The sequence below is a fragment of the Porites lutea genome, chromosome 10 (assembly GCF_958299795.1).
Source record: "Porites lutea chromosome 10, jaPorLute2.1, whole genome shotgun sequence".
NCBI classification, from domain to species: Eukaryota; Metazoa; Cnidaria; class Anthozoa; order Scleractinia; family Poritidae; genus Porites; species Porites lutea.
The window spans coordinates 5323189-5344739 of NC_133210.1; the positions used below are offsets into that span (position 1 = coordinate 5323189).

At 39.9% G+C, this 21551-nt stretch overlaps 2 protein-coding genes and 1 long non-coding RNA gene across 3 annotated transcripts in view; 2 read left to right on the forward strand and 1 right to left on the reverse strand.

Moving 5' to 3' along the window:
• LOC140951187 (uncharacterized) overlaps positions 1-21551 on the reverse strand; it is a 70015-nt gene that overhangs the window by 48067 nt on the left and 397 nt on the right. Inside the window, exon 2 of the long non-coding RNA XR_012167258.1 lies at positions 13774-13837. This is a non-coding gene — a long non-coding RNA (uncharacterized lncRNA). The remainder of the gene's footprint in view (positions 1-13773; positions 13838-21551) is intronic.
• Positions 596-6524, forward strand: LOC140951183 (uncharacterized). The gene is made up of 6 exons (XM_073400411.1): positions 596-1494; positions 1614-1683; positions 3468-3548; positions 4536-4561; positions 5496-5547; positions 5690-6524. Exons 1-6 carry the CDS (start codon positions 1288-1290, stop codon positions 6043-6045), a joined length of 792 nt encoding a protein of 263 aa, XP_073256512.1. The 5' UTR covers positions 596-1287; the 3' UTR covers positions 6046-6524.
• On the forward strand, positions 8548-19630 carry LOC140951186 (uncharacterized). The gene is made up of 8 exons (XM_073400414.1): positions 8548-8806; positions 9054-9123; positions 11656-11682; positions 12533-12559; positions 13256-13327; positions 13799-13829; positions 14966-15042; positions 15762-19630. Exons 1-8 carry the CDS (start codon positions 8549-8551, stop codon positions 16151-16153), a joined length of 954 nt encoding a protein of 317 aa, XP_073256515.1. The 5' UTR covers position 8548; the 3' UTR covers positions 16154-19630.

The following is a 21551-nucleotide window of genomic DNA, read 5'->3' on the forward strand; positions in this document are numbered from 1 at the left end:
TCATGAAAAGGGAAAGATTAGCCCTTAAAAAACTGAAGTCACCGTGATATAATTTTAAAAGCCTAAATAAGAAGAGTTGTCTTCTGGTTCTTTTTCATACAGTAAGGCTTTCGTACAGTAACGCAGTTCCGAGGCTTGTTGGTCCGGAGTTGGTCCTTCAAACTACAAACAGGATTGTAGATGCCGAACGTCTTGGGTCACTTGAGGAAACTAGGCGCGAAGACGCACTTAGCTAAAAACTCGTAGGGAGGGGGAAGGGAAAATGCGTCATTTGGACGAGCTATTGCGTTAGTGACCCAATGGTTTTTACCAGGGGTGTAAATTGAAACATCGGGTATGACCTCTCATCTCTTTTAGCTTCTTTTGATTGAATGAAGTCCAACTTGTAATCGAATATTGACATTTCTCGATCAAAACAAACGTCGAACAAACAATCGATGTCATATCAAAAGCGAAAGTGGCTCAGCAAGGAAATCCCCCAACGGGTATCAGTTTCATCTCCTCAGCTGAACGGCTGGACGTAAACAATGTTTATCATCGGTATCACGAACTGTACTCGTGCAAATCATCCGGAAGCGTTTACAAAAATTAGATACCTTGTTTGATTTCCCTATGTTTAAACCCCTTAGCTACGCAATAAAAAGCCTGAAAGATGGTATGGTGTTAGATTATTTTCCTTGCTGATATTTTTAAGTTAGTTTCTTAGCGCAAAGGAATGTATATGACTGTCGAGTGATGTAAGGGCTACTGTTTCACCTGACCTACGCTATTTTTGTTATAATTTTTTTCCGAGAATTTCCTGTGGCCTCAGCTTTTTACCAGACGGTTACTCTGCTCTAGTCTGCTACACAGCCGTTTTTAGGGTCGTCACGCAACGCTCCTCCCCACAATTTGCTCGTCTTGCTTGCGGCTGCTGTTTATCTCACACATTTTGAATAGGACTACGACAACACTGCTCTAGTTGATGGCTTGTTTTCACGTGACGATTTTGATTGTTCTGTCATTCACACATGCAGCACCGATAAAAGCAAAGCTGTGATTGGATGAGTCACCGTACCGCAAACGTGGCGCGAACCCCTTCCAGAAAATGGGAGCTGAATTCTAATTGATTAACAGCGCGAAAGGAATGTGGTTCAATTCTCAGCAGCCGTTTGCGGGGAGAAGCGTTGCGTGACGACACTAAAACCAGCTGTGTATAAAAGTAGACTAACTCTGCTCCTGCATCATTGCCCCGGGTTTTTGTCGAATCTGCGAATCTGTTCGGTTGTCATGTTGGTGTAAGTGGCCATGGAAAAGAAACAAAACCAAGAAATCGGACCTCGGCTACTTCCACTTTTGTTCTGTTTTCTGATGCTAGCACTGTCAGGTATTCTTTTTGGTCAGATCTACACCTTCAGACAAATCTCCTGGCTAAAAACACAAATGGAAATCCACCTACAACAAAAGGTCAACGATACGCTGCAAAGCGGAAACGTCGCCAAGAGAGTAGAGGAGGTGAGCAACTACTTATTTGACGTTCGAACTTACTTATCTGAACCCTATCACATTTTTAACGGCTATATCTTGTTCTAAAGAATGCTTTTTATACTTCTGACTCATGAACTTTTTTGCAGGCTTCATCAAATCCAGGGTCAGAGACAGCTCGAGTTCGGAGAAACGCTCAAGAAGTTTGTGCATGTGTTGGTTAGTGAACTACTATTTTACTTATTAACTTTTTTCCTATTCGTGGTTAAAGAAAAAAAAATCAACCACAATGCTTTTTGCCAAATCGTAAGATATAAATAGTATTATGCGAAAGATCTTCCAAAGAGGTTTCATTTGAATGGTAACACCGTAAGATTTCGTCTACAGATTCAAAATCTAGAATGACGACTCATTCCACAAAAACTGGATCTAGGGCCTAGATCGATCAGGGCCTGTTTCAGGAAAGTCCCGATAACTTTTCGGCCCGAAATCAAATATTCAAATAAAAACCTAGAGAATACTGAAAAGCGCGGGTCCTAGCAAACCAACCAGTCCAATTTGTTTGTTAGCTGAATCATGACATCTGAAAACAATCGACACCTCTATCTTGAATGAAAACAACAGCTTTCCGGACCCTCAGACTTTCGAGAAACGGCCCCTGCGTGTGAATATCAAACTATTGAGATTTGCTCGAGGAGACTACCTGGTCAGCAACGGCTGTGCTCGATGTCAATGAACCAAGATGAACTCATTTCAAAAACAGAAAACCTTGCTGGAGTGACAAATGTCTTTTCTTCAGCCATTCTCAACCGTATTCCTTTACCTTACTCCTTCGCAATGCCAAAGGGGGTATAGCTCAGAGGAAGTCTTTCTCTCGAGTCTATTTAAAGCTGTAGTGTGTCTTGCACTTCTCATTTACGTGTAGTTCGCGTTTATATGCAAGTAAAAAGACACTTTCAATGGCAAGCTATAGAATGCTAGTAGACTTTTCGCGACCGAAATTGGATTGGAATTTGGAACGGCCGCAAGAATCCTTTTTCCAAAGTTCACACGAGCTCCTGTCTATCGATAAGGCCGTAATAGGTCAGCGTTCTTTGTGCGTAACAGCACAGAGTGATATAATGGAACGCAACCAATTTCAAAATCAGTTTTAACTCGAGCAAAGACTAAACAGCAGAGAACCTCTGCACTCGCTCCAAATGAAAATTAAGTACTCTTCACCCCCATATACAACTTCAGCTTGGTGCCATCTAAACGGTCGAGAGCATAGGTATCGAATAGGTAGGTGCATAAAGAGGATGTGATTTTCCCAAATGAACTATGTTCCATTGAGTGGTTTCCTCCAGTCAGGTGTATAAATGGGTTTCCGATCGACAACAATGTATTTTATTCATGGATACAGCATGCAGTTCCCCTTTCCCACGTACGAAATCAATCAAGTCAAGACAGAAAAGTAATTTAACCAAGTACACCCGTTTGCAAGAAACAAAGCAGCCTTAAACAAGAGGATATTGGGCTGCCAGCTTTTTCTGCATCCCTTGAGTAATTTGTCCAAATAATACTGTTCGCAAAACCTACAATCTTCGACAAAATAAATAGAAAATATATACACCCCCCCCCCTCCCCGCAAATCAAAGATGGGAAAATGGCGCGTTTTGCCCTTCGCGCGACTTCATCCTTGATTTGGGGGGATGGGGTTTGCTCTTCCATTTTATTCTGTCCAAGATTGTAGAGCTTATTCGTGTAGCTCATGCATGAAACCGGGATTCTCCCTACACCCGTGATCTCATTCGCCACTTGCACATCTCCCCTAATGCACCTAATCTAATATTTACCCCCCAAAATTTTGCATAAGCATATATGTTGTTTTCAATTTCTCTTGGGAAGGCTGTAATACGCAGGAAAAATGGAAAACAAAGGTTATATGCAAAATTCTGGGAGGCAAATAAGGTGCATAATGGGAGATGTGCAAATGGTGAATTAACGTGTTTTACACCTTGTAGGAGCCCCGGGTCCACAAGGCTTGAGCGGTAGGAAAGGTCCGAGGGGGGCCCCTGGCATTCCTGGCCCCCGAGGTCCCCCTGGTGAGTATATTATAATCTTTAAGATCTGGCAACTGAGAAAACGTCTTTACGGCAGTGAGGAAGTCCTTGTGTCACCTATTTTTTCTTTAATGGCCAAAGAACAACAGGAGTATCTTCAAAGAAGTAAAAAGTTTGCGGTTATGGTGTGTCTCCCGCTTTGCGTTCGCGCCCCCAATAACGCCAGGAAAAAAAAGACAAAAACAAAAACAAAAGAGTCATTATGACGCGGACAATGATGGTGGCTCTCACTTCTATGAGCATGAGATCCCAAAGTGTGATCAGTCACTTCTGTATTTTTGCCGGGCAAAAGGTCTTTCGTTCGGAATAATTTTGCCTGCTGGTGTCGGGAGAAAAGAGAGCAAAGGTACGAAGCAAACCAGCTTTGCGTCTAAAGCGACTTCGGTACCACACATGCAATTAATCAAGGTATTCTCCGCCCGTTGAGGCGTTAAATTTGATTGCTTTCTGAAAATTTCTGCCCTTTGTGGTAAATAATTCAGCTGATAATTTGACCAGCCCTGAGAAGAAACGGCTGTTTTCCAGGCTATTCGTGAACTCGATGAAATTATTTCCATGGGTAAATAAAAGTAATCTAGAAAATATAAACAAGCAATTACTGACAACTCAGGCCTCGTTTATCGTCTGCTTGCACTCTGGAAATTTGCTCGGAAGGCTTTCCCTTTTATACAACGCAAATGCAAGACAATAACATGTTTTTCTTTTAAAAAGTCTTACCAACCCAAATTCCCAGGGGTCATTTTCTTCTGAAAAACAAAAAGCTGTATTCTCCGTATTTTCTTCCAGCTCGGACGCTAGCACTTACTTTCAAATTGAACCTTTGACTCCCCGGCCCTCTTAACAAACTCTCTAATGTTGATGGACACAATTTCCTTCTCATTTACAAACGTCTAGTTCTTTGGTTTCTTCCAGACTTGTATTTGTCTGTATATATATCTTAATGAGGAAATATTTTTTATTATTTCTGAGGACTACCCGGCCCGCCTGGAGCAGCGGTGAGTAACCTATCTCGTTCTTTAATTTTGGCGTTAAGATGAATACTTAACTTCTTTGTTTGTTTGTGCCATTAAACAAGAAAACTGTAACGTATCATGACCTGTGCCATAAAATTTATCAAAATTCAGACGGTGAGTACTGCCACCAACTCAGCTGAGTGTAACATGAAAAATAATTCGCGCTCAAAACGTTAAAAGAAGGTACAAAAACTGCACAGCAAATACAAAAGGAGGCACGGATACGATTCAAAAAGGAATATTACAAGTGTGGTTTTAGAAAACTTGTTTAGCCTAACAGATTTCAGTTCATTTTTGTTGTTTAAAGCGTTTGATAATAATGCTTGGGACAGATATTTAAGAGTAATTTCTCACGTTTCTTCGCGAATAGGGACGCTTAACTGGCATAATTCAGTGGCGGATCCAGACCGGGGGGGGGCAAAAAATTTTTTTCGGTGTCGTCTAAAAATAAGGGGCCCCCCCTGGCCCCTCTCCTGTAATTATAGACAAGATGAACAAGCCAGCCGTGACTCAGCCTCTTTAAGTACAAACCCAAATATGTGTGGTCAAGAGCCATAATGGGACGGAGAGGGCTGTCCCATTATTGCTCTTGGTGTGGTTCATATACTTCGTTGTCGCTAATTCCTCAACAACCTTGTCTTTAACATCCAACAGTGTGATGTTCTTAGATGCATGGGTCACTGCTCTAGGCTAGGGACTCTATATTTTATGCTATAGTTGTTCAAGATATACCTTCTGTATACTGTACGTTCGGTAAGGAATGGGAGGGTGGAGGGAACTTTTATTCAAAGAGGGGCGTATTTGATAATTTCGCCGAGGGGGAGGAGGGTGGGGGGGGGGGGGGTGAATTCGAAGAGGCCCGCTAGTTTAGAGCTGGGCGCTCATTCGTGCATTAACGATATTTCTTTCTCCTCAGACGAGCGAAAGTATCCATCTGGTTGGCGATGGAAAAAGACGCAGATATCCAAGTAAATCCTTTCTCTGGTTCTAGCATATATTGTATAGAAATAGATATTTCCACAATGAAACTTAAGCACTTTGGGAAATATACGCCGATAACTTCTGTTCCTGCAGGAAAATGAGCGACATTAAGTTTTTTTTCGTTCCCAGGATTTCGGCCCATTAGAAACTGGGCAGTGAAGCACAAAAAAGGCAGCATCGAGTATCTCTCAGAATCTGGTTTTATAGAGGTGAAGAGGACTGGATACTATTTCATTTACAGCCAAATGTTCTACTATGATGGTACCGCACGTACAATGGCTCATTACACCTACATAAACCACGACAAAGTTCTGGAAAGTTTGGGGAGCGTTGTTAGCGACCTGCGAAAGTACAATACGAAGTATCATGGCGGGGTGTTCTTACTTCGAGCAAACGACACTCTCTCAGTTCAAATCCCATACACCAAGGTTTATTACATGGATAGAGATGGAAGCTTTTTTGGAGCATTTTTGGTCCATGAATAGAATGACAATTAAGGACATGGAGCGGGGGGAGATTTTACCTAACTTAAATCGCTGGCAGGCTGGCTATTCATTTATATGAATTAACGACAATAAGAATGAAAATTTAACCACTTAAAGAACATTATAAATTATCTTCTTACTGAATAGTTCCCTTTTTTTCATACTCCAAGACGTGATGGTTGATATTTCAAACTTGACTTTGAACACGACTAGGAGTCTTTATATTTTTCTGGGAGCTTTTAGTCCTCGCCACAATGGTTAATACTTTCAAAATATTATTAACACTTTGACTACAATTTTAAAACTAGGCCGAAATAGGAAATAGGCGAGATCTAGTTATCTAGTACCTGACGAGTGTAATACCTCGTAGCTTATTAATTAAACTGGTCGGTTCTATGTTTTATCAGACGATTTCTTTAGTCATGTCTTGAGCTATGAAAAAAAAAATGGTTAAATAAAAAGAGTTATATTAATCAAGAGTTTTCAAGTATCTCTTGACTGTTCTTTTACGCCGGTTTTTCCTTTTTTGTCACAATGGATCGATACGAGCCTGTCCGAACAACACTAGAAGTTTGCAAAGGGTGCTGCAATGAACTCCAACTGCAGTACAGAAGTTAAGGGAAGCGTTCCAGAAATGGGCCTAAAATTGATTGGAGAGGGAGAATATGACTTGGCTAGCTAGAGTAGGGTACTAGGCTTTATTACTAGCCGCTCTACTGGAAGTGTGCCCACGCAGCTTTCGGTAAAACGATATCAAACTGGGAAAAGCCCGTTCACACAGGCGATTTTTTTGTGCGATTTGTAAGTGTTCAACCTGCTTGCTTTTTCATGAGATTTATCGGCGAATTTCTTCCTTACTATTCTTAAAGCCCACCTATCGGTGCATACTATAAAGACTAAAGGAATTCCTTATAATATTATCTCCCTACACTACCCGGCAAGCAGTCGCCAGCATCTCTTTCAGTAGTGAGTACACACCTGAATTGGCGGAGAGGATGTGAAGCAAAATTTCTTGTCAAAGGAAAAAACGAGAAGTAGCAGAGATCAAAGAGTCACCTTAAATGATGAGAATCTGACGCGTTAATCACGCCGGCCTAACAGACTCGTGGCTAAAGCAATGCGGAGGTCTTGGGCTAAAACCCTCTTAGAAGAGCATCCAAGTCTGCAACGAGGCCTTCCCTAGGCATTGTTGCGGACCCTTATACTTCTTCACAAGATAATTTGCTGGTGTTTAGCTACTGTAGTCGGTTCTCGGTCTGCAACACGTTCTCCTGTGACGGGAGAGCAAAGATGTTGAAAAACAAAAAGCTGTCCGTGTTACTTTGTTGTGGGAAAGACTACAGAACAAGGGGGGACGTACGTTGAGATGTTTTTTTAAGACACCGGTTTGCATTCATATTTGTCATTTCTTTTAACATAATAAAATACAATCTACGTCAAAACGGTCGCCTCCCAGTTGAAGTGGTCTGTTATTTTAAGGTAACTTATCAAACCCGTTAATTTCTTTGTGTTCTGAATGAGAGCAGAAGTCAGGCTTGATTATCAGATTGGAGAGAGCGTTTTAAAATCCCGTACAGAGAGTAAGTATTGCTTTCATTAAATAGGAGACAAAAACAGGGGCGCAAAATCCTAAATGACTATTGCTTTAAATTAAATGTTAATTGTGAATTGTCTACCCAAAGAGCACTTGGGAGTTCTAAACAACTCTTTTTAAAGGTGTCCGTGCGTTCCAGATCGAATTGGAATTTGGAGGTGTTGGTTTTTGAGTAGGGAGGAAAACGGGACTTTTCCCAAAGAAAAACCTCTTGGAGCAAGAAAGAGAACCAACAAAAAACTCATATGAATTATCACATATGGCGTCGTCGCTTGGATCTACGCTTACACTAATCTTGGAGTTAAAGTGCGGCGCTTATTCATAGAGTAAAAAGAAAAATTTTGAAAAATTCTTGTTTCAACCGCGGAAAATGTTGCTGGTGCCGGTACCGAACAATTTGGAAATGAAAGCAGGAGCTAGACTTTCTAGCTTTGCACTCGGTTTTCGTAGCTTGATTTGTGGGGAAGTCCTAACGGCCTCGGGTGAGATTGGCGTTCACGCTGCTGTTGTTTACCCACGTTTTTTCCCAAGCATAGTGAGCTTTTCAAAGTTGACGCCCTTAAAGAAAGCGCCACATTTTACGTTCACTAAGAATCGCCGAAGCGCTTTTTTCAGTGAAGGCGACATACGAAATTTCTGAACTAGAAAACGTCCTTTTTTGGTAAATATAAACTGAGCAAATAAACGTTTGACCATACGACAAAAAGGATACTTGCAGTGAATCTAGAAAATACACTAAATTAAAGAAACCGGAGAATAATTCAAAAACAGTGTGCTATTAACTTCATTAAGTCACGTGATGTACTCTTCTTACTAGAAAGAAAAAAAAAACACTCTTGGCTGAGATCTCGCCTAACGTCACGACAATTGGGATTTCTAGGAAACCTGTAAAATTTTTAGACAAACAAAATGCAAAAATCTCAAAGCCGCGTAGTCGTCCTACCTTTGTGGACTTTAATCGCGGTTGTCATAACGCTGCTGTCTTTACTACCGGCATTTTTATTTTGTGTGCGCGAGATTATGATCTTAAAATCGCGCGTTGGAGACCAACAGCTAAAGATTAGCTCTTTAGAGTCCATTACAGCACAGATTCGACGCCAGACTGAGAGCGGCAAAAAATATGACGAGGAGCCGAGCGAGGTGCGTCAGATGTCTTTAAAAAATGAGGTATGAGCTGTTTAGCGAAATTTACTGCACACTATCGCCTTTGTTGTCTTTGATGCACGGAGAGCTTCGATCAGTACATTTCCTAAGCAGTGCATACAAGACTTCCATTGACCTTAATCACCTACATACGGGATTTCTCCATCATTGGCTCCTATAATCCAGCAAAAGTTCACACATGGCATAATGGATTTTGATCTGTGTGCAAATGATGGCTTATTCAGTTATTTCCGCGTTTGTTTTTGTTTAGGAAGATTTACTGCTCAGGATAAGAAGAGAGGCTAATTCGAGAAAAACACAACAATGTCGATGCCGACGAGGTACTCAAACATGAAAAAATCATTGTGATGCTTTAGTATAATCCTATTTCTATACCTTGCCAGGAGCACATAGTTATTATTCTAGGATCAAGCATTTTCTTAAACGAGTAACTGGAAAAAAACCGATCACTTAGAAAGCGGTTGATTTCAAGATTTTTTTTTCAGCTCTGTTAAAATCTAGGACCATTTTTTGTCTGACCAACGCGTGTTGACGTAATTTTGCTTATTCTAACGTATCATATTTAAAGTGAAGATATGTAGTCTTAATTGCATTTCGCTCACTCTATCTCAAAACTTAATTCACACGATAAGGTGTGAAAAATGAGCGTGAATTTAATCTCTCTACAATCACTTTAAAAACAATGTTCTCATATACTCCAGCTGGCAAGAATCCACTATTTTGTTTTCCCGGAAGTGGCCCTTTTTCAGTGTCAGAAGCATACAACTTAGATCCGTTGTCAATTTAATTAATACAAACTTCAAAAGGAGGTGATTAACTCAATTTGCACTCTTCACTTCCAGAAATAAATGGCATACGTGATTGTTTTGATAATCCAATCATTATTATCAAGATTATGGTCACGCCAAACGAAGTGTGACATGTCATTAAAAGATCCGGGAGTTTATTTCCTAAGCTATATTTATCGTCACAATATTTTGGAATCAAAAATAAAAGCTGCTACTGCCCAAGACATGCTTCAGCACGTGTTCAGCGCAGAGACGGGGTGAAGGGGGTCACTTCCATATGAAAGTGACAGGGCAGAACAGGGCTGCTCGTTGTCTCGCGCAAGTGTAGAAATTGAAGATTTCAGAGACTTCGGTCTCACTTAGGTTGTTCAGGAAAGCCAATGTTTTTACTCATAAACTTATCGCGTGGGGTGACGAGTAAAGATATGGCTTTAACAAACAAAACAAACACCGTCATACTTTGTTGGAGTATCATCTCCTTTTTATAAATAGCTTGAGTATCGAGCTCTCTTAGGGTTAGGGGAAGGGAGATTTCTCAAGTCGAAGCGGGGAGGGGGCTGTCTCTCTATTTCTATTCTCTCTTCTCCTCCCCCAGGCTATCTTTTAAGGCTTGAGCCCCACCAAGATTAGACTGGTCGCTTCTGGTGGTTGAATGATAATTTTCCGACTAGCATCCCCCACTCCTTCATATGGGTGTCCCCCCCGGGGTGTACCTTGACCTCGTAATACCACTCCACTTTCCTGCGTTGGTTTAAATGCCTTTGTCTCCTTAACGTGAGTTGTCATTAAAATCGAAGAGAAGAACTATAAATATTACATGTAGCAAATTTTTGGCAAAGCGATTGAAAGACTTCTCTATAGAAAACTCAATTAACAACAAACAAGCGAAAACTCTTCCATCTGCGGTTCAGAGTGAAAAGCCAACTATTCTTTATTTGTCATCAGTCAATTGTCACCTTCCGTTATGTATTTACGTAACTGAAGTAACGCTATATGGTCACGTAAATGTTTTCGTCCAGACGTGGAAAAAAGCAAGTTGTGTTAAAGGAAATATATCTGCGGCTTCCCTCTTATTGGTTTGGCCCGAATTTGTCTCGCCCGAACATTTCCGACTAAATCTTTTTCTTTACATGCCTGAATTCACTAAGCAAAGTAGACTAGCCAAAGTAGGTCTGTCCACCCACTTTAAATCCGAACAATTTTGAGAAATCTGAGTACAGTCTTATCAGGCTTGATGCTGCTTGTTAGAGAATTACCGTAAATCCTCCATTAAGCCCCCCGGGGGGCTTATTTATTTCAAGCCCATATGAGGGTAGGCTTAATAGAGACGGGGGGCTTATTTGAGAGACGGGGGGCGCTTATTAATTTAGAAACGACAATGGTATCAGTTCTCCATAAAGAACTAGAATGCAAAATGGAAAAGCTCAAATACAAGAAGTTTTAGGTCATGCAGCCGAGGATCAGAATCAAATCCGATCTTCCAGTTGGTAAATAAACCATCCTGGATCAGTCCACACGAAGTGTTACAGTCGTGGTTGATTAATACAGTCTATCATTTATTAGTGAAGAATAATTAAGGGAGGGGAGGGGGGCTTATTAACTTTCTTCCCCTGGGAGGGAGGGGGCTTAATAGAGGATCATGATTACGGTACGTAAGAAAACTATGTTTCTTTGGAGAACTACGCGTAAAAATAGCAGCAATCTTGCTCCACACTGGTAGTAACAAAGATATCAGCAAAAAAAAGATTGCAGAAAAATAAATTAATGTTTTCGTTTTTTGTTGTTGTTATTTGTTTTTCTCGCTATATAAAAAATTCTCCTCCTTTAATGGTTTAACGGATACATCCCTCGCCTCCCCTAGACTGCAATTCCCTCTCAGTTCGTTTGTCCATTTCAATCTCGCCGAAGCCTAGCCTGCCCGTTTGACTCTAGTGGGTTTCTAGCAAGAATGTTAACAACATATAACTATGCATGCTACAAGGTTTTCTGAAAATAGAGAAAAGCCTTTCGCCTGATAGAAAACGCCTGTTCTGGTGCTGAGATTTTGTTTTTTTTCTAATTCAGGTCCCAAAGGAGAACAAGGTCCAAAAGGTAAATCATCTCACCGTCTTCCTTGAATTAATAGGGAGCTTTAGCATCGACGACGGCAACGGCAGCGAAAACGTCAGTTTTAAAATGAATTTCCGTTTTTTCAATCTTTGTCGCGTTTATCCCAATTTGCTGAAAATGGCAAGTGTAGGCGAATTTCCCTGGAGCTGATTTCTTGAGGACCGCACTCAAGTTTAGAGAGAGAAAAAGAGATTCGTCGTCGCTTGTTTACGTCCTCCATAAAACTTGCAATTAGGCATTTTCACGTCGTAGTCGTGCAAGCAAAAGAAATGTACAAAAAAGCGTGATGCACGTGCAAAGTTGTTGCTTTGCGTAATAAACCTATTGCTTTTTTGACGTCCTCGCTGCCGTCGGCGTCGTCGTTGCTAAAGCTCCCTAATAGAGACCTTACGAAACCACGACGGCGACGGCAACGGGAACGTCAAAAAACAATAGGTTTAATGAGCAAAACAACAACTCTGCACGTGCAGAGATCACGCTTTTTGGTACATTTCTTTGCCGTCACTGCACAACTACGACGTGAAAAGACCAAATTTTAAGTTTACTTGGGAACGGGAACGGTAAGGCGATAAACTCTACCACCTGCTGTCCGAACTTGAGCGCGTTCCCCTCTCTTCAGCTCCAGCCAAAATCCCCTTCTTTTAAGTGACAGGACGAAATGGGATAATCGCGAGAAAGTTTAAAGTGATGCAAAGTCTGTTATTCAGCGACGTTTTCATGGACGTCGCCGTTGTTGGATCGTAAGGTCCCTAATGTTGTAAGAATTTGGCACCGCCTCGTGTAAGGCGTAGAAAACTGGTTGGATATAATATATTCTTATTTTTTTCTTTAGGGGCGAGGGGAAGAAAAGGACGACCAGGTTAGACTGATTGTTATTATGCAGGCGTAGCCAATAAATAGTAATTGATAGTACATCAATGGTAATATCAACAGTATATCAATATCATTCGAGGAATGTTATCGATTGATATCAGGAAGGGATATTAACAGAAGTCACAACTTACTTCTTTGTTGATTTCTATCGATTGATATCGGAAATAGATGTTAATCAAAGATTCAAAAATTATCGATTTTTATCGATTACAGGTTTATCGATTGACTGCGCGAGGTACAATCCGATACCCTTGAGGGCTAGCCTCAGGATGTAGCGGCCCCCTCCCTCTCCCTCAAGAAAATATCGGGGAAATTTGATACGTCAGTTAAAACAAAACTGAAAGCAAGGTTTGCAGTACAGCAGCCTTGCATTTATTCAGTTTTGTTTTAATTCCCACTTCAAGTGATGTCTGGCATTAGTATCTCTACATTAGAGATCCGGCAAGAAAGAACAAGTCGCTTTAATTACGCGTTGATTGGACCTCTGCATTCAAAGCTTTCTGATACGTTAGTGTTAGCTACTGTTGGTTCGTCTACGTAGTGGAACCACGCTTACAACGCGCTAGTTTTATGAACCGTACCAGACACTGACCAGAGGACGATGGACGGAGGCGCTAGGTGCCACGAGGCACGGAAGGATTGGTGAAACTCTGAACTTTAAACAATTTCTTGCTTTTTCCAGGTGTAAAAGGTGATAAAGGAGATCAAGGTCGGCCCGGAAAAGACGGAAAACAAGGAGAGAGAGGAGAAAAGGGTAGGACATCCATGGCTGACATGATGATGTTGCAAGTAACAAAAATATATTTAAATAAACCCTTACACCTGTTACAAAACCCTCTTTTTCCGCATAATATAAGATATTAAAAATGTCCTGTTTTCGTTTTCAGAAATACTGTGTTATCATGTCTCCATTATTTCTCCTACACACTGCTTAACCCTGTTAATTTTGGAGAAATCAAGTATTCCCGAGTTATATTCCCTGGAGGCATTTCTTATCCTTCGTTTATATACTCTGTATTTCTTTTAACCCCTTATGTCCATGAGTTATTTACAATGTTTCTTGATAGTGCCGTTGTGTTTACAAGATATCAGATCAGTAGTCGCTTTCGAAGAACGGCACAAAACTATGCAGCAAAGACCACAGCACAGTCGATGACATGTTTATAGAACGTTTTCAAATACGTGTAAATGATTACTAACCTTATACTTTTCCATTGACCTTCAGGTGACCAAGGACCTCCTGGACCACCAGGTACGGCTACATCTGAATAAACCAAAACAAAAGAGTCGTTCTCAGTCATTTCTACATGACTATGATCTTTGGCCATTTACATGGTCACTGAGATATCCCGTAGCATCCATTTAAGCTGAAAGGAAAATACTATCATCAAGGTTGATTGAAAGTTTGCCTATGTACTCCCCTCACTTATTTTCCCATTCTTTTTTTTTCTCCTTTTTATTAAAGTGTCAGAAAGACCGAAGACAGATCAAGCACCAGCTTTGATCTACAGTACGAGAGCCGGATTTAGAAAATACGCTATCTTCTTGAGACAAGAAGGGCTAAATTTCGTTTCCTTTTTGTTTTTCCTTGGCAGGTTTATCAGGCATAGCAGTGGGAGTAAGTACTTTACAGAATCTATTTTTTTTTTTCACAAATGATGGGCTCAGTATTTCCTCAACAAACAATCAACCTGAATTCTGGAGCGTAAACAAACAGGATCTATTTCATAGACATTAATAACAAAACAGCAAAGAGAAAAGCGACTCGAGGTTTCCCGTTAGTTCGGACGAAAGAGGGCTTGTCCGTCCGAAATATCGGGAAATCTCTACAATTTGCTTTTCTCTTTGCTGTACTGTTTTGTTATTTTTTTTAAAAAAATTAAAAATGTCTATGGATTTGTCTTGGATAAAACAGCAGGATTTGGCTATCGTTATTTTATATAAAAAGCTTCAGGCTCTATTTCGCGTTTTTTTTTTTTTCGCATTTTAGAGAGGTTATTTTGAGTGCCGCCTGAAGACTTGACTTGCGACTTGAGTATGCAAGAAGTGTTGAACGAAGTGAAGAAGCGCACCGCCACTTCTCGTTTATGTTTCTCAATTCTCTTTTAAACTAAGTTGTAACAATATGTCGTCAAAGAATAAAGTTAATGCTTTCCAACTCAGCAACAATCCAGTTAACACAAACTTCACGCAATAGAATATTTTATGGTTCCCCTGCGAGGAGGCTTTTCATTTGCGGGGGAATCTTGCGAGAAGTCACGCGCGAGCGGCAAACGGCCTAAAGGAGACGTAGCCTTAGGGATGTGTCACACGTTCCTAAGGCCTGGGAGGCTAAAGAAGGCGCGGTTCCCTCGCAGGCCATTGTCGAGTTATCCTACATATTTTATGTCATTTCATTTCAGTTAAGAGATTCAGCTCATATTGTTGGTTATGGCGATCATATCAATCCACCCACAGGTAGAACAAAATGTTAGTGTTATTATTCTTGATTATTATACATACGTATAACAGTATAATCTCGCTTCTTCTAAAAAAAACATTTTGTAACGTTTAAACGCGATACAAACAAGTGACGCGACTACAGTTTTTCCATCATCAATCTGATCACATGATCATTATCGAATGTTTTTGATGACCGGATGTCTTTTCGGTGCTTTTTTTCTTAACTGTTCCACCTTTCACTTTTTTAGTGTTCTTTGCTTCACTACTATCAAACACTTTTTAATTAATTTGTTTTAACATGGGTCACGTGACTTCTTAAAGAGAGAGAGGTCTTAAAATATACCTGACTTTTTTTTACCTACTCATATATTAACAAGAAGAATCGTGTAAACCCTCATTCAAGAATGATGTACGTTAAAATTACATGAGTTTCTCTTGCAAGCTAGGTCACCAGTTAACATTGGAGAATCAGCGCTCAATTCATAAACGTCTAAAGTACTCTGTGTTTTCGTGAAACCACCGTGGGGGAAAAATCGCAGTTGAACTAAACCAAAACCACGCCTTGTCGAGTAGCTGTAAGGCAAGGCGACCAAGCGAATGTACATGAAAATGGAGTTTAGTTCCTAGCAGAATGAAATGTTCTTGTCCTTAACCACCGACGTTGCCGTCAGGACGTCACGTGCAAACTAGCCACAACTTTTATGCCGATCAACTCTGTTACTAACATCTCTTTGCTTCTCTTATAGTTCATCGTATCACGAACTGGAGACTGGGCCACAAAACCGGGAATATAAGATTCCTCAGCAACAGTTTTCTCGTGATTGGCACTCCTGGTTACTACTTCATTTACAGCCAACTGTTCTATTACGCTGGGGACACGCTCTTCATGGGTCATTACACATACATCAATGAGCAGCCTGTCATGCGCAGTATCAGTAGCGTTGTAAGCGAGACAAAGAAATACAACACGAATTACCAAGGTGCTGTTTTTCTCCTCAGTAAAGGAGACAAAATATCAGTGCGGATTCCATTCACCAAGTCCTATTTTATGCAAAGGGAGACCAGCTATTTTGGTGCATTCCTCATAAGTCCCGTCTTAAACGGCACTGAATCGACCACTGACAGCCCGGATAATTAGAGTGATTTTGGTATGACTCGATATTACCTTGAAATGAAAACGCGCGAACAAAACAGAAACAACAAACGAACGGAAATAGAGCGATATGATTGCATGGTTATCGAACGGATGCAAACGTGCGTGCCTTGTGGTTGGTTAAGCGAACGCTTAGGGAGAAAAAACTTCATGCCCGAGAACTTTCTACAGATCAATCGATACTTCGCTTTGACGTCATACTGCAACACGATTTGCCAATCGTAAAATGCCTTCTCCATATTAGAGTTTTCTTTGGCGGTTTTGATCTTTTCGTCCATTGGCTGATAAAACAAATAACGAACACTTGCCGAGTAATACCGAAACCATTTTCCAAGGTCATGCGAAAATCGCTCTAAAATGGATTTAAGAATTCTACAGTTTTTCGCTGTTATTGTTGTTATTAGTCAAAAAGGATTTGCTAGCTATACAAATCAAGTTAAGGCACTGGGTTCTGTTGAAGTTCCATACTTTCCCTCATCCATTCTATTCAACAGAGGGTCTCCCCCCGCCCCCCCCCCCCCCCCTCCCGCCCCCGCCAAGTCAGTTCTATAGAAAACGTTCAAATTGTCCGAAGGCTGAGAGACGCCTTTACTACTGATCCATTAACGTCTTAGGAGCCAAAATTTGACTGGCCACTTCGTTAACACGAAGTCGTTCAATATTTTCGCACTGTTCACACGGAACTTTAAGCGGCTTAGAGACGTCTAAATTTTCGGTTAAGGTGGTTCCATGTGCACCTGGGCCGTGTCCACGTAGCCTTTAGTCAGTGCCTCATTCAATAACCACCTGCCACAACCTCGTTCCCAGGGTTCGTTTTACGTTTTGGAGGATGAAAGCCATTAAGTCTCCTTGCCTCAATTTTCCACAGCAAAGATTCCAACCCTCCGTTTTGGCCGCAAACCTCCCGTTTTCGGCGAATATTTCCGTCCTCCAGTTTGCGCATAATATTCTCCGGATTTTTAAAAGTCTTTCTAGCCAAAGAAAGATTAATGTTTTCTTTACTTAGCCAGTCTCTTTAGCACGATTCTTTGCCGTTTTTCTGTGGATTTTCAGCCATTTTGTATACCTTTTGGCATCTGAGCATGAGCCTGAGATAATTTTCGATCTAAAAATGCAGGAAATGGCATCTAAGAGGCACTGATCTTAAAATTTTTCCCCGGGGGAACATGCCCCCGGACTCCCTAAAGGCTCGCGTCTTCAGTGCTCCTAAAATCTTCCTTTTTTAGTTGACAGGGTTGGAATCTCTGCCACATTCATCTGCTCTTAAATAAAGAATCAGTTTTCTGTCATTTTCCCGAATCTTCGCTGAGCCGTTTTCTTGAGCATCTTAATAACCATACTGATTCTCAATCAGGAAAACTCCTGTTTATTTTCTTGTTTGGACTGAAGTTGATGACAAGTGATCTTGATTTTGAACGTTGGGTGTAACTTGTAAAGTTTTGATCCGTTTTACATTGTTCTATGTGAGTGGAAAGGTCAAATTAGTTTGACCTGAAAATAGATTATGCTGCAATGACTGCAATCTACAGGCTTTTTAAGCATTCACCTCACCGAATATTAATCTAATGCAAAAACTCAATGATTCATTGCGTACCATAGTTTGCGAATTTTGGATAAACCGCTCGAATGTCCAAGGGATTTATAGGCTTTCGTATGCAGAAAATCGTGCGAAGATATTTTAAGCCTCTCTGAAGTTTGCTTTAGCAAACGGAATCTAGATCTTTATTACCAAGTCAGTTGGTCAGTTCTTTGATTACTTAGCGGTCAATTTATTTAACGAGAAATTTGTTGCATGACGAGCCACATAATAGCTATCCTAAAACAAAATCGCCATTTTTGCCGAAAACGATAGTCACCCCTCATTTTCAGAATGTGTCAATGAAAGAACTGTGCGCGAAAAAAAATACCTATGAGTAAAAATGCAGTGAACTGTTTCGAAGGCGCGCGCGGCTATGGGTTGATCAGTTTCCGTACGCAAAGATTTCCAAAGATCTTCGGATTAAGTATTCCGAAGTAGTCACGGAAAAAATGGGACAAGAACTCATTTTCGGCGTTTTTCTACTCAAGAATTGGACGTAGTAGCTGATTTCAGAAGAACTTTCGCTTATATAAATGGGCTATTTTCTCTGTGTTTCTTTATACTTTGGTGTTATCCGGTCTAGGCCTATCAGATGAGAGTACGAGATGGTAAGAGTTCAAACCTTTTGTACTCGCACGATAAGAAGCCAAACGGATAAAATTCTGGAAGATGGCAAAATTATCACTTGTAAATTACAATCAATAATAAGGGAAAAGAAAATGAACAATCTTTACGGGAAAAAAAAAATACTTTTGAAGTTAATTTGCATTTTGTAGTTTTGAAGCGCACTTTAAAGTCCGAGTTTAAGTTAACAAGCAAAAGTGCTGTTAAGTTCTTGAGTGTTGTTTAGAGTAAAACTTGATTGATACAAAGGTGTCTTAATTATACTAGAGAGTAGTGCCAGACTCTGTTTAGCATTAATAGCTTAGTATCTTATGCCCACAGGGTACGTTAAGTTATTTAATGTTTACCTGTTCACCATGATAAAAATAATCCATATTAAAAGATGGGCTTAATAATTAACTAGTTTGTATCAAACTATAAAACTTACATGATTGTTGTAAAAAAGCCAGTTGTAAATAAACTTAAACATGAAAAGTGTCTGAGAGCGTGTTATCTATGGAAACTTAAATGTTGACTAGTCTCTTTACTTCAAAATAAAAAAAAGATTTTCAATCAAAAAGAATTTACCACATTCTGCCAGTCTAGATAATAACAATAAATCTGAAAAAAAAAACACCTGCAGCACGCAGTTTCCCTTTTAAAATATGAAGCCAATACCTAGTCTTTGCCTGTTCACTCCTAACTGTTATTAAACACTGACATGTTTCAGACATATTATGAAGACATATTATGATTATGCACTGTGGCCGATATCCCAGAGAGAAAGATACCTGCCTGAGCTGACCACAAAAATAATATTGTTGCTCCTGCTTATTAAGCAGCTCACCCATGATTGACTTAAGGCAATATCATACCAGAAACGTTTCACTATTAATCAGCTCTTTTCCTAAGAGTATACAAAGGCAGTGAAAGGTTTTTAGAAAATATCTGTTTTTTAAGAACCTGTGAGGTTCTCCCAAGAATTCTTGCTGGGGGTGTGCCAACAGGTTCTCCAAATCCAGACCCTATTTCAGACCAAAAAATTTCATTTTTCACACCCGTTTTCAGACCTGCATGGCCTCTAAAATCCATAACCATTCTCAGACCTGACCTTTAAGAAATTATTTCAACAGCACGTAGATTAGAACAGCAACAAAAAAGATTTCTTTAAATCCATTTCAAATTCGCATATTTCTCTTTCTCTAACTCATTTGGAATTGAAACAAATTAAACGCGTTCGTACACTCACAGAGCTCCCTTGAAAAGCATACTCGATTCCAGACCAAAATGAGCAAAGTCTATACCCATTTTCAGACAAGAGCATTGCAAAAACCATACCCTTTGGGGTGCACATACCCATGTAGCTTATATAAGGGTCGATAAGGGAGTACCCCCTCCCTCCCCTCCTGGGCTTTTTAATAATCTACTGGATGGATGAGATTTTTGCTTTTTAAGAAAAGAAAAGAACAGTCTTAAGGAATTACATCCTTTACCAAGGGCTTCAGTACAGTTAAAGACACATACATATTGGAAAGTACTAACTGCAATGAATTTCTTTGCATTTAATTTTTCAGTTTCAATATATATGATTTTCATATTATTTATATAATCATTATTTCATCTTTATCCTATCATGGGTTTACATTGTATAATACACCCATTTAATCAACGGCTGCGGAGTGAAATAAAAAGTATGGGGGGCTGAAAATAAAATTGGACGTTCCATCCCCCTGCACCCTGCTCCAATCAGCAATAATAGGCAGCGGTTAGGGCTAGGGTTAGGAGGGTCTGGATAGGGTTGACTGACTATAACTGCCATAACTGGCCAAAATTTTAACTGACAAATGACATTTGGAAGTGCGAATAAAAAAAAGAAATGTCCCAATCCAACCAGCTATGTCACAAGATTGTCCTCTATATCTACACAGGAAGAAGGCACTATAACTTTCCCTTCACCTGCTGCAGTTTTAATTTCAATATGTTGACAGGTTCACTTTGATGAAGCCGTAAAAAATGATGGGATTGTTCTCTTTGGAGGCATTGTTACTAGTAAAACGTCTACTGACAATTGACCACAACAAAATAATTCATAGGGCAAACCAGACCAACCGTCTGAACATGTCTAGCCAAGATGTCTGGTTGAGTTGTCTCTAAAATGAAAAATGAGTCAGACTCATGTTTTTTTTAAAAATGGAAGTTGCAGTGATGCATAAAGCAAAATTAAATGGAGGCAACCCAACTGCAGATTTATTGGAAACCCAATCAATTCAAGTTTTGTGCAAAAATAGTGTTTTAAGTCCTAATGAGTTGACCATGGTAAAATAAAAGAAAGTTATTTATTATTCTACAAAAGTGGGATGCTGTTTCCCCCATCCCCAGCCCCCAGTCTTTTTTTTTTTAATGACTAGCTTTAAATGAATTTCAAGCAAGTATGAACAAGTAAATCAATTAATTCTTTTATCAGCTTAATAATGCATGGGTGCAGTTGCTTATTTTAATTAATATTTAGGACTGTTTACACAGTACCCATGTAGGTTCCTTTTATTTTTGCCTCTCATTTTAACTGGTTTATACATGTAATCGCTTAAATTGAATCATTGTGTTATTACAGTAGGATGACTTTAATTATGTACAAATATGTTGTAGTGAATATTTTATCTCAGGTAATTTTGATTTTTCTTTAGTTTCAACTTCATTAGCATACATTACCATACCCACAAACAAAAGAAAAACGAAAATTGCCCGAGATAAAAATTAACTACTACATATACATGACTTTGCATAAATATATCATTCAGCTCGACAATGGTGACAAGTTGTAGCGTCGTTGAACATGGTAGGACTTCAAAATTGTAGTGTATGCAGGATATAACTTCCATGAAACAAGCGCTTGACGGCATTTTTCAAGCTTCGTATTTGAGAAAGCTAGGGCGCCATAACGCTTGACACTGTGATGTCATGCTTCAATGCAGTGGAATGTGACACGACAGCAAATTTTCTGTCATGTTTTTTTCATTTTATTTCTACAATTCATAAGACTTCGTTTTGAAGTAATAATTAAGTTTAAAGTCAAAGTTAACACTCCATGATCCCCTCACAAGGCACGAAAACGGCATATTAAACAATATAGTCTATTTATGACGGCGATCTCGACAAAACCGGACTGATGATGAATGCAAGAGCAAATCGTTGGGTGGTGCG

What these genes read in the sequence shown, in the direction of transcription:
- LOC140951183 (XM_073400411.1), top strand. Translation starts at nt 1,288, where the DNA reads ATGGAAAAGAAACAAAACCAAGAAATCGGACCTCGGCTACTTCCACTT. An exon ending in TCGCCAAGAGAGTAGAGGAG is followed by an intron (nt 1,495 to 1,613) that starts GTGAGCAACTAC and finishes ACTTTTTTGCAG; the next exon opens with GCTTCATCAAATCCAGGGTC. An exon ending in AGAAGTTTGTGCATGTGTTG is followed by an intron (nt 1,684 to 3,467) that starts GTTAGTGAACTA and finishes TACACCTTGTAG; the next exon opens with GAGCCCCGGGTCCACAAGGC.
- LOC140951186 (XM_073400414.1), top strand. Translation starts at nt 8,549, where the DNA reads ATGCAAAAATCTCAAAGCCGCGTAGTCGTCCTACCTTTGTGGACTTTA. An exon ending in GGGAAGAAAAGGACGACCAG is followed by an intron (nt 12,560 to 13,255) that starts GTTAGACTGATT and finishes TGCTTTTTCCAG; the next exon opens with GTGTAAAAGGTGATAAAGGA. An exon ending in ACCCACAGGTAGAACAAAAT is followed by an intron (nt 15,043 to 15,761) that starts GTTAGTGTTATT and finishes CTTCTCTTATAG; the next exon opens with TTCATCGTATCACGAACTGG.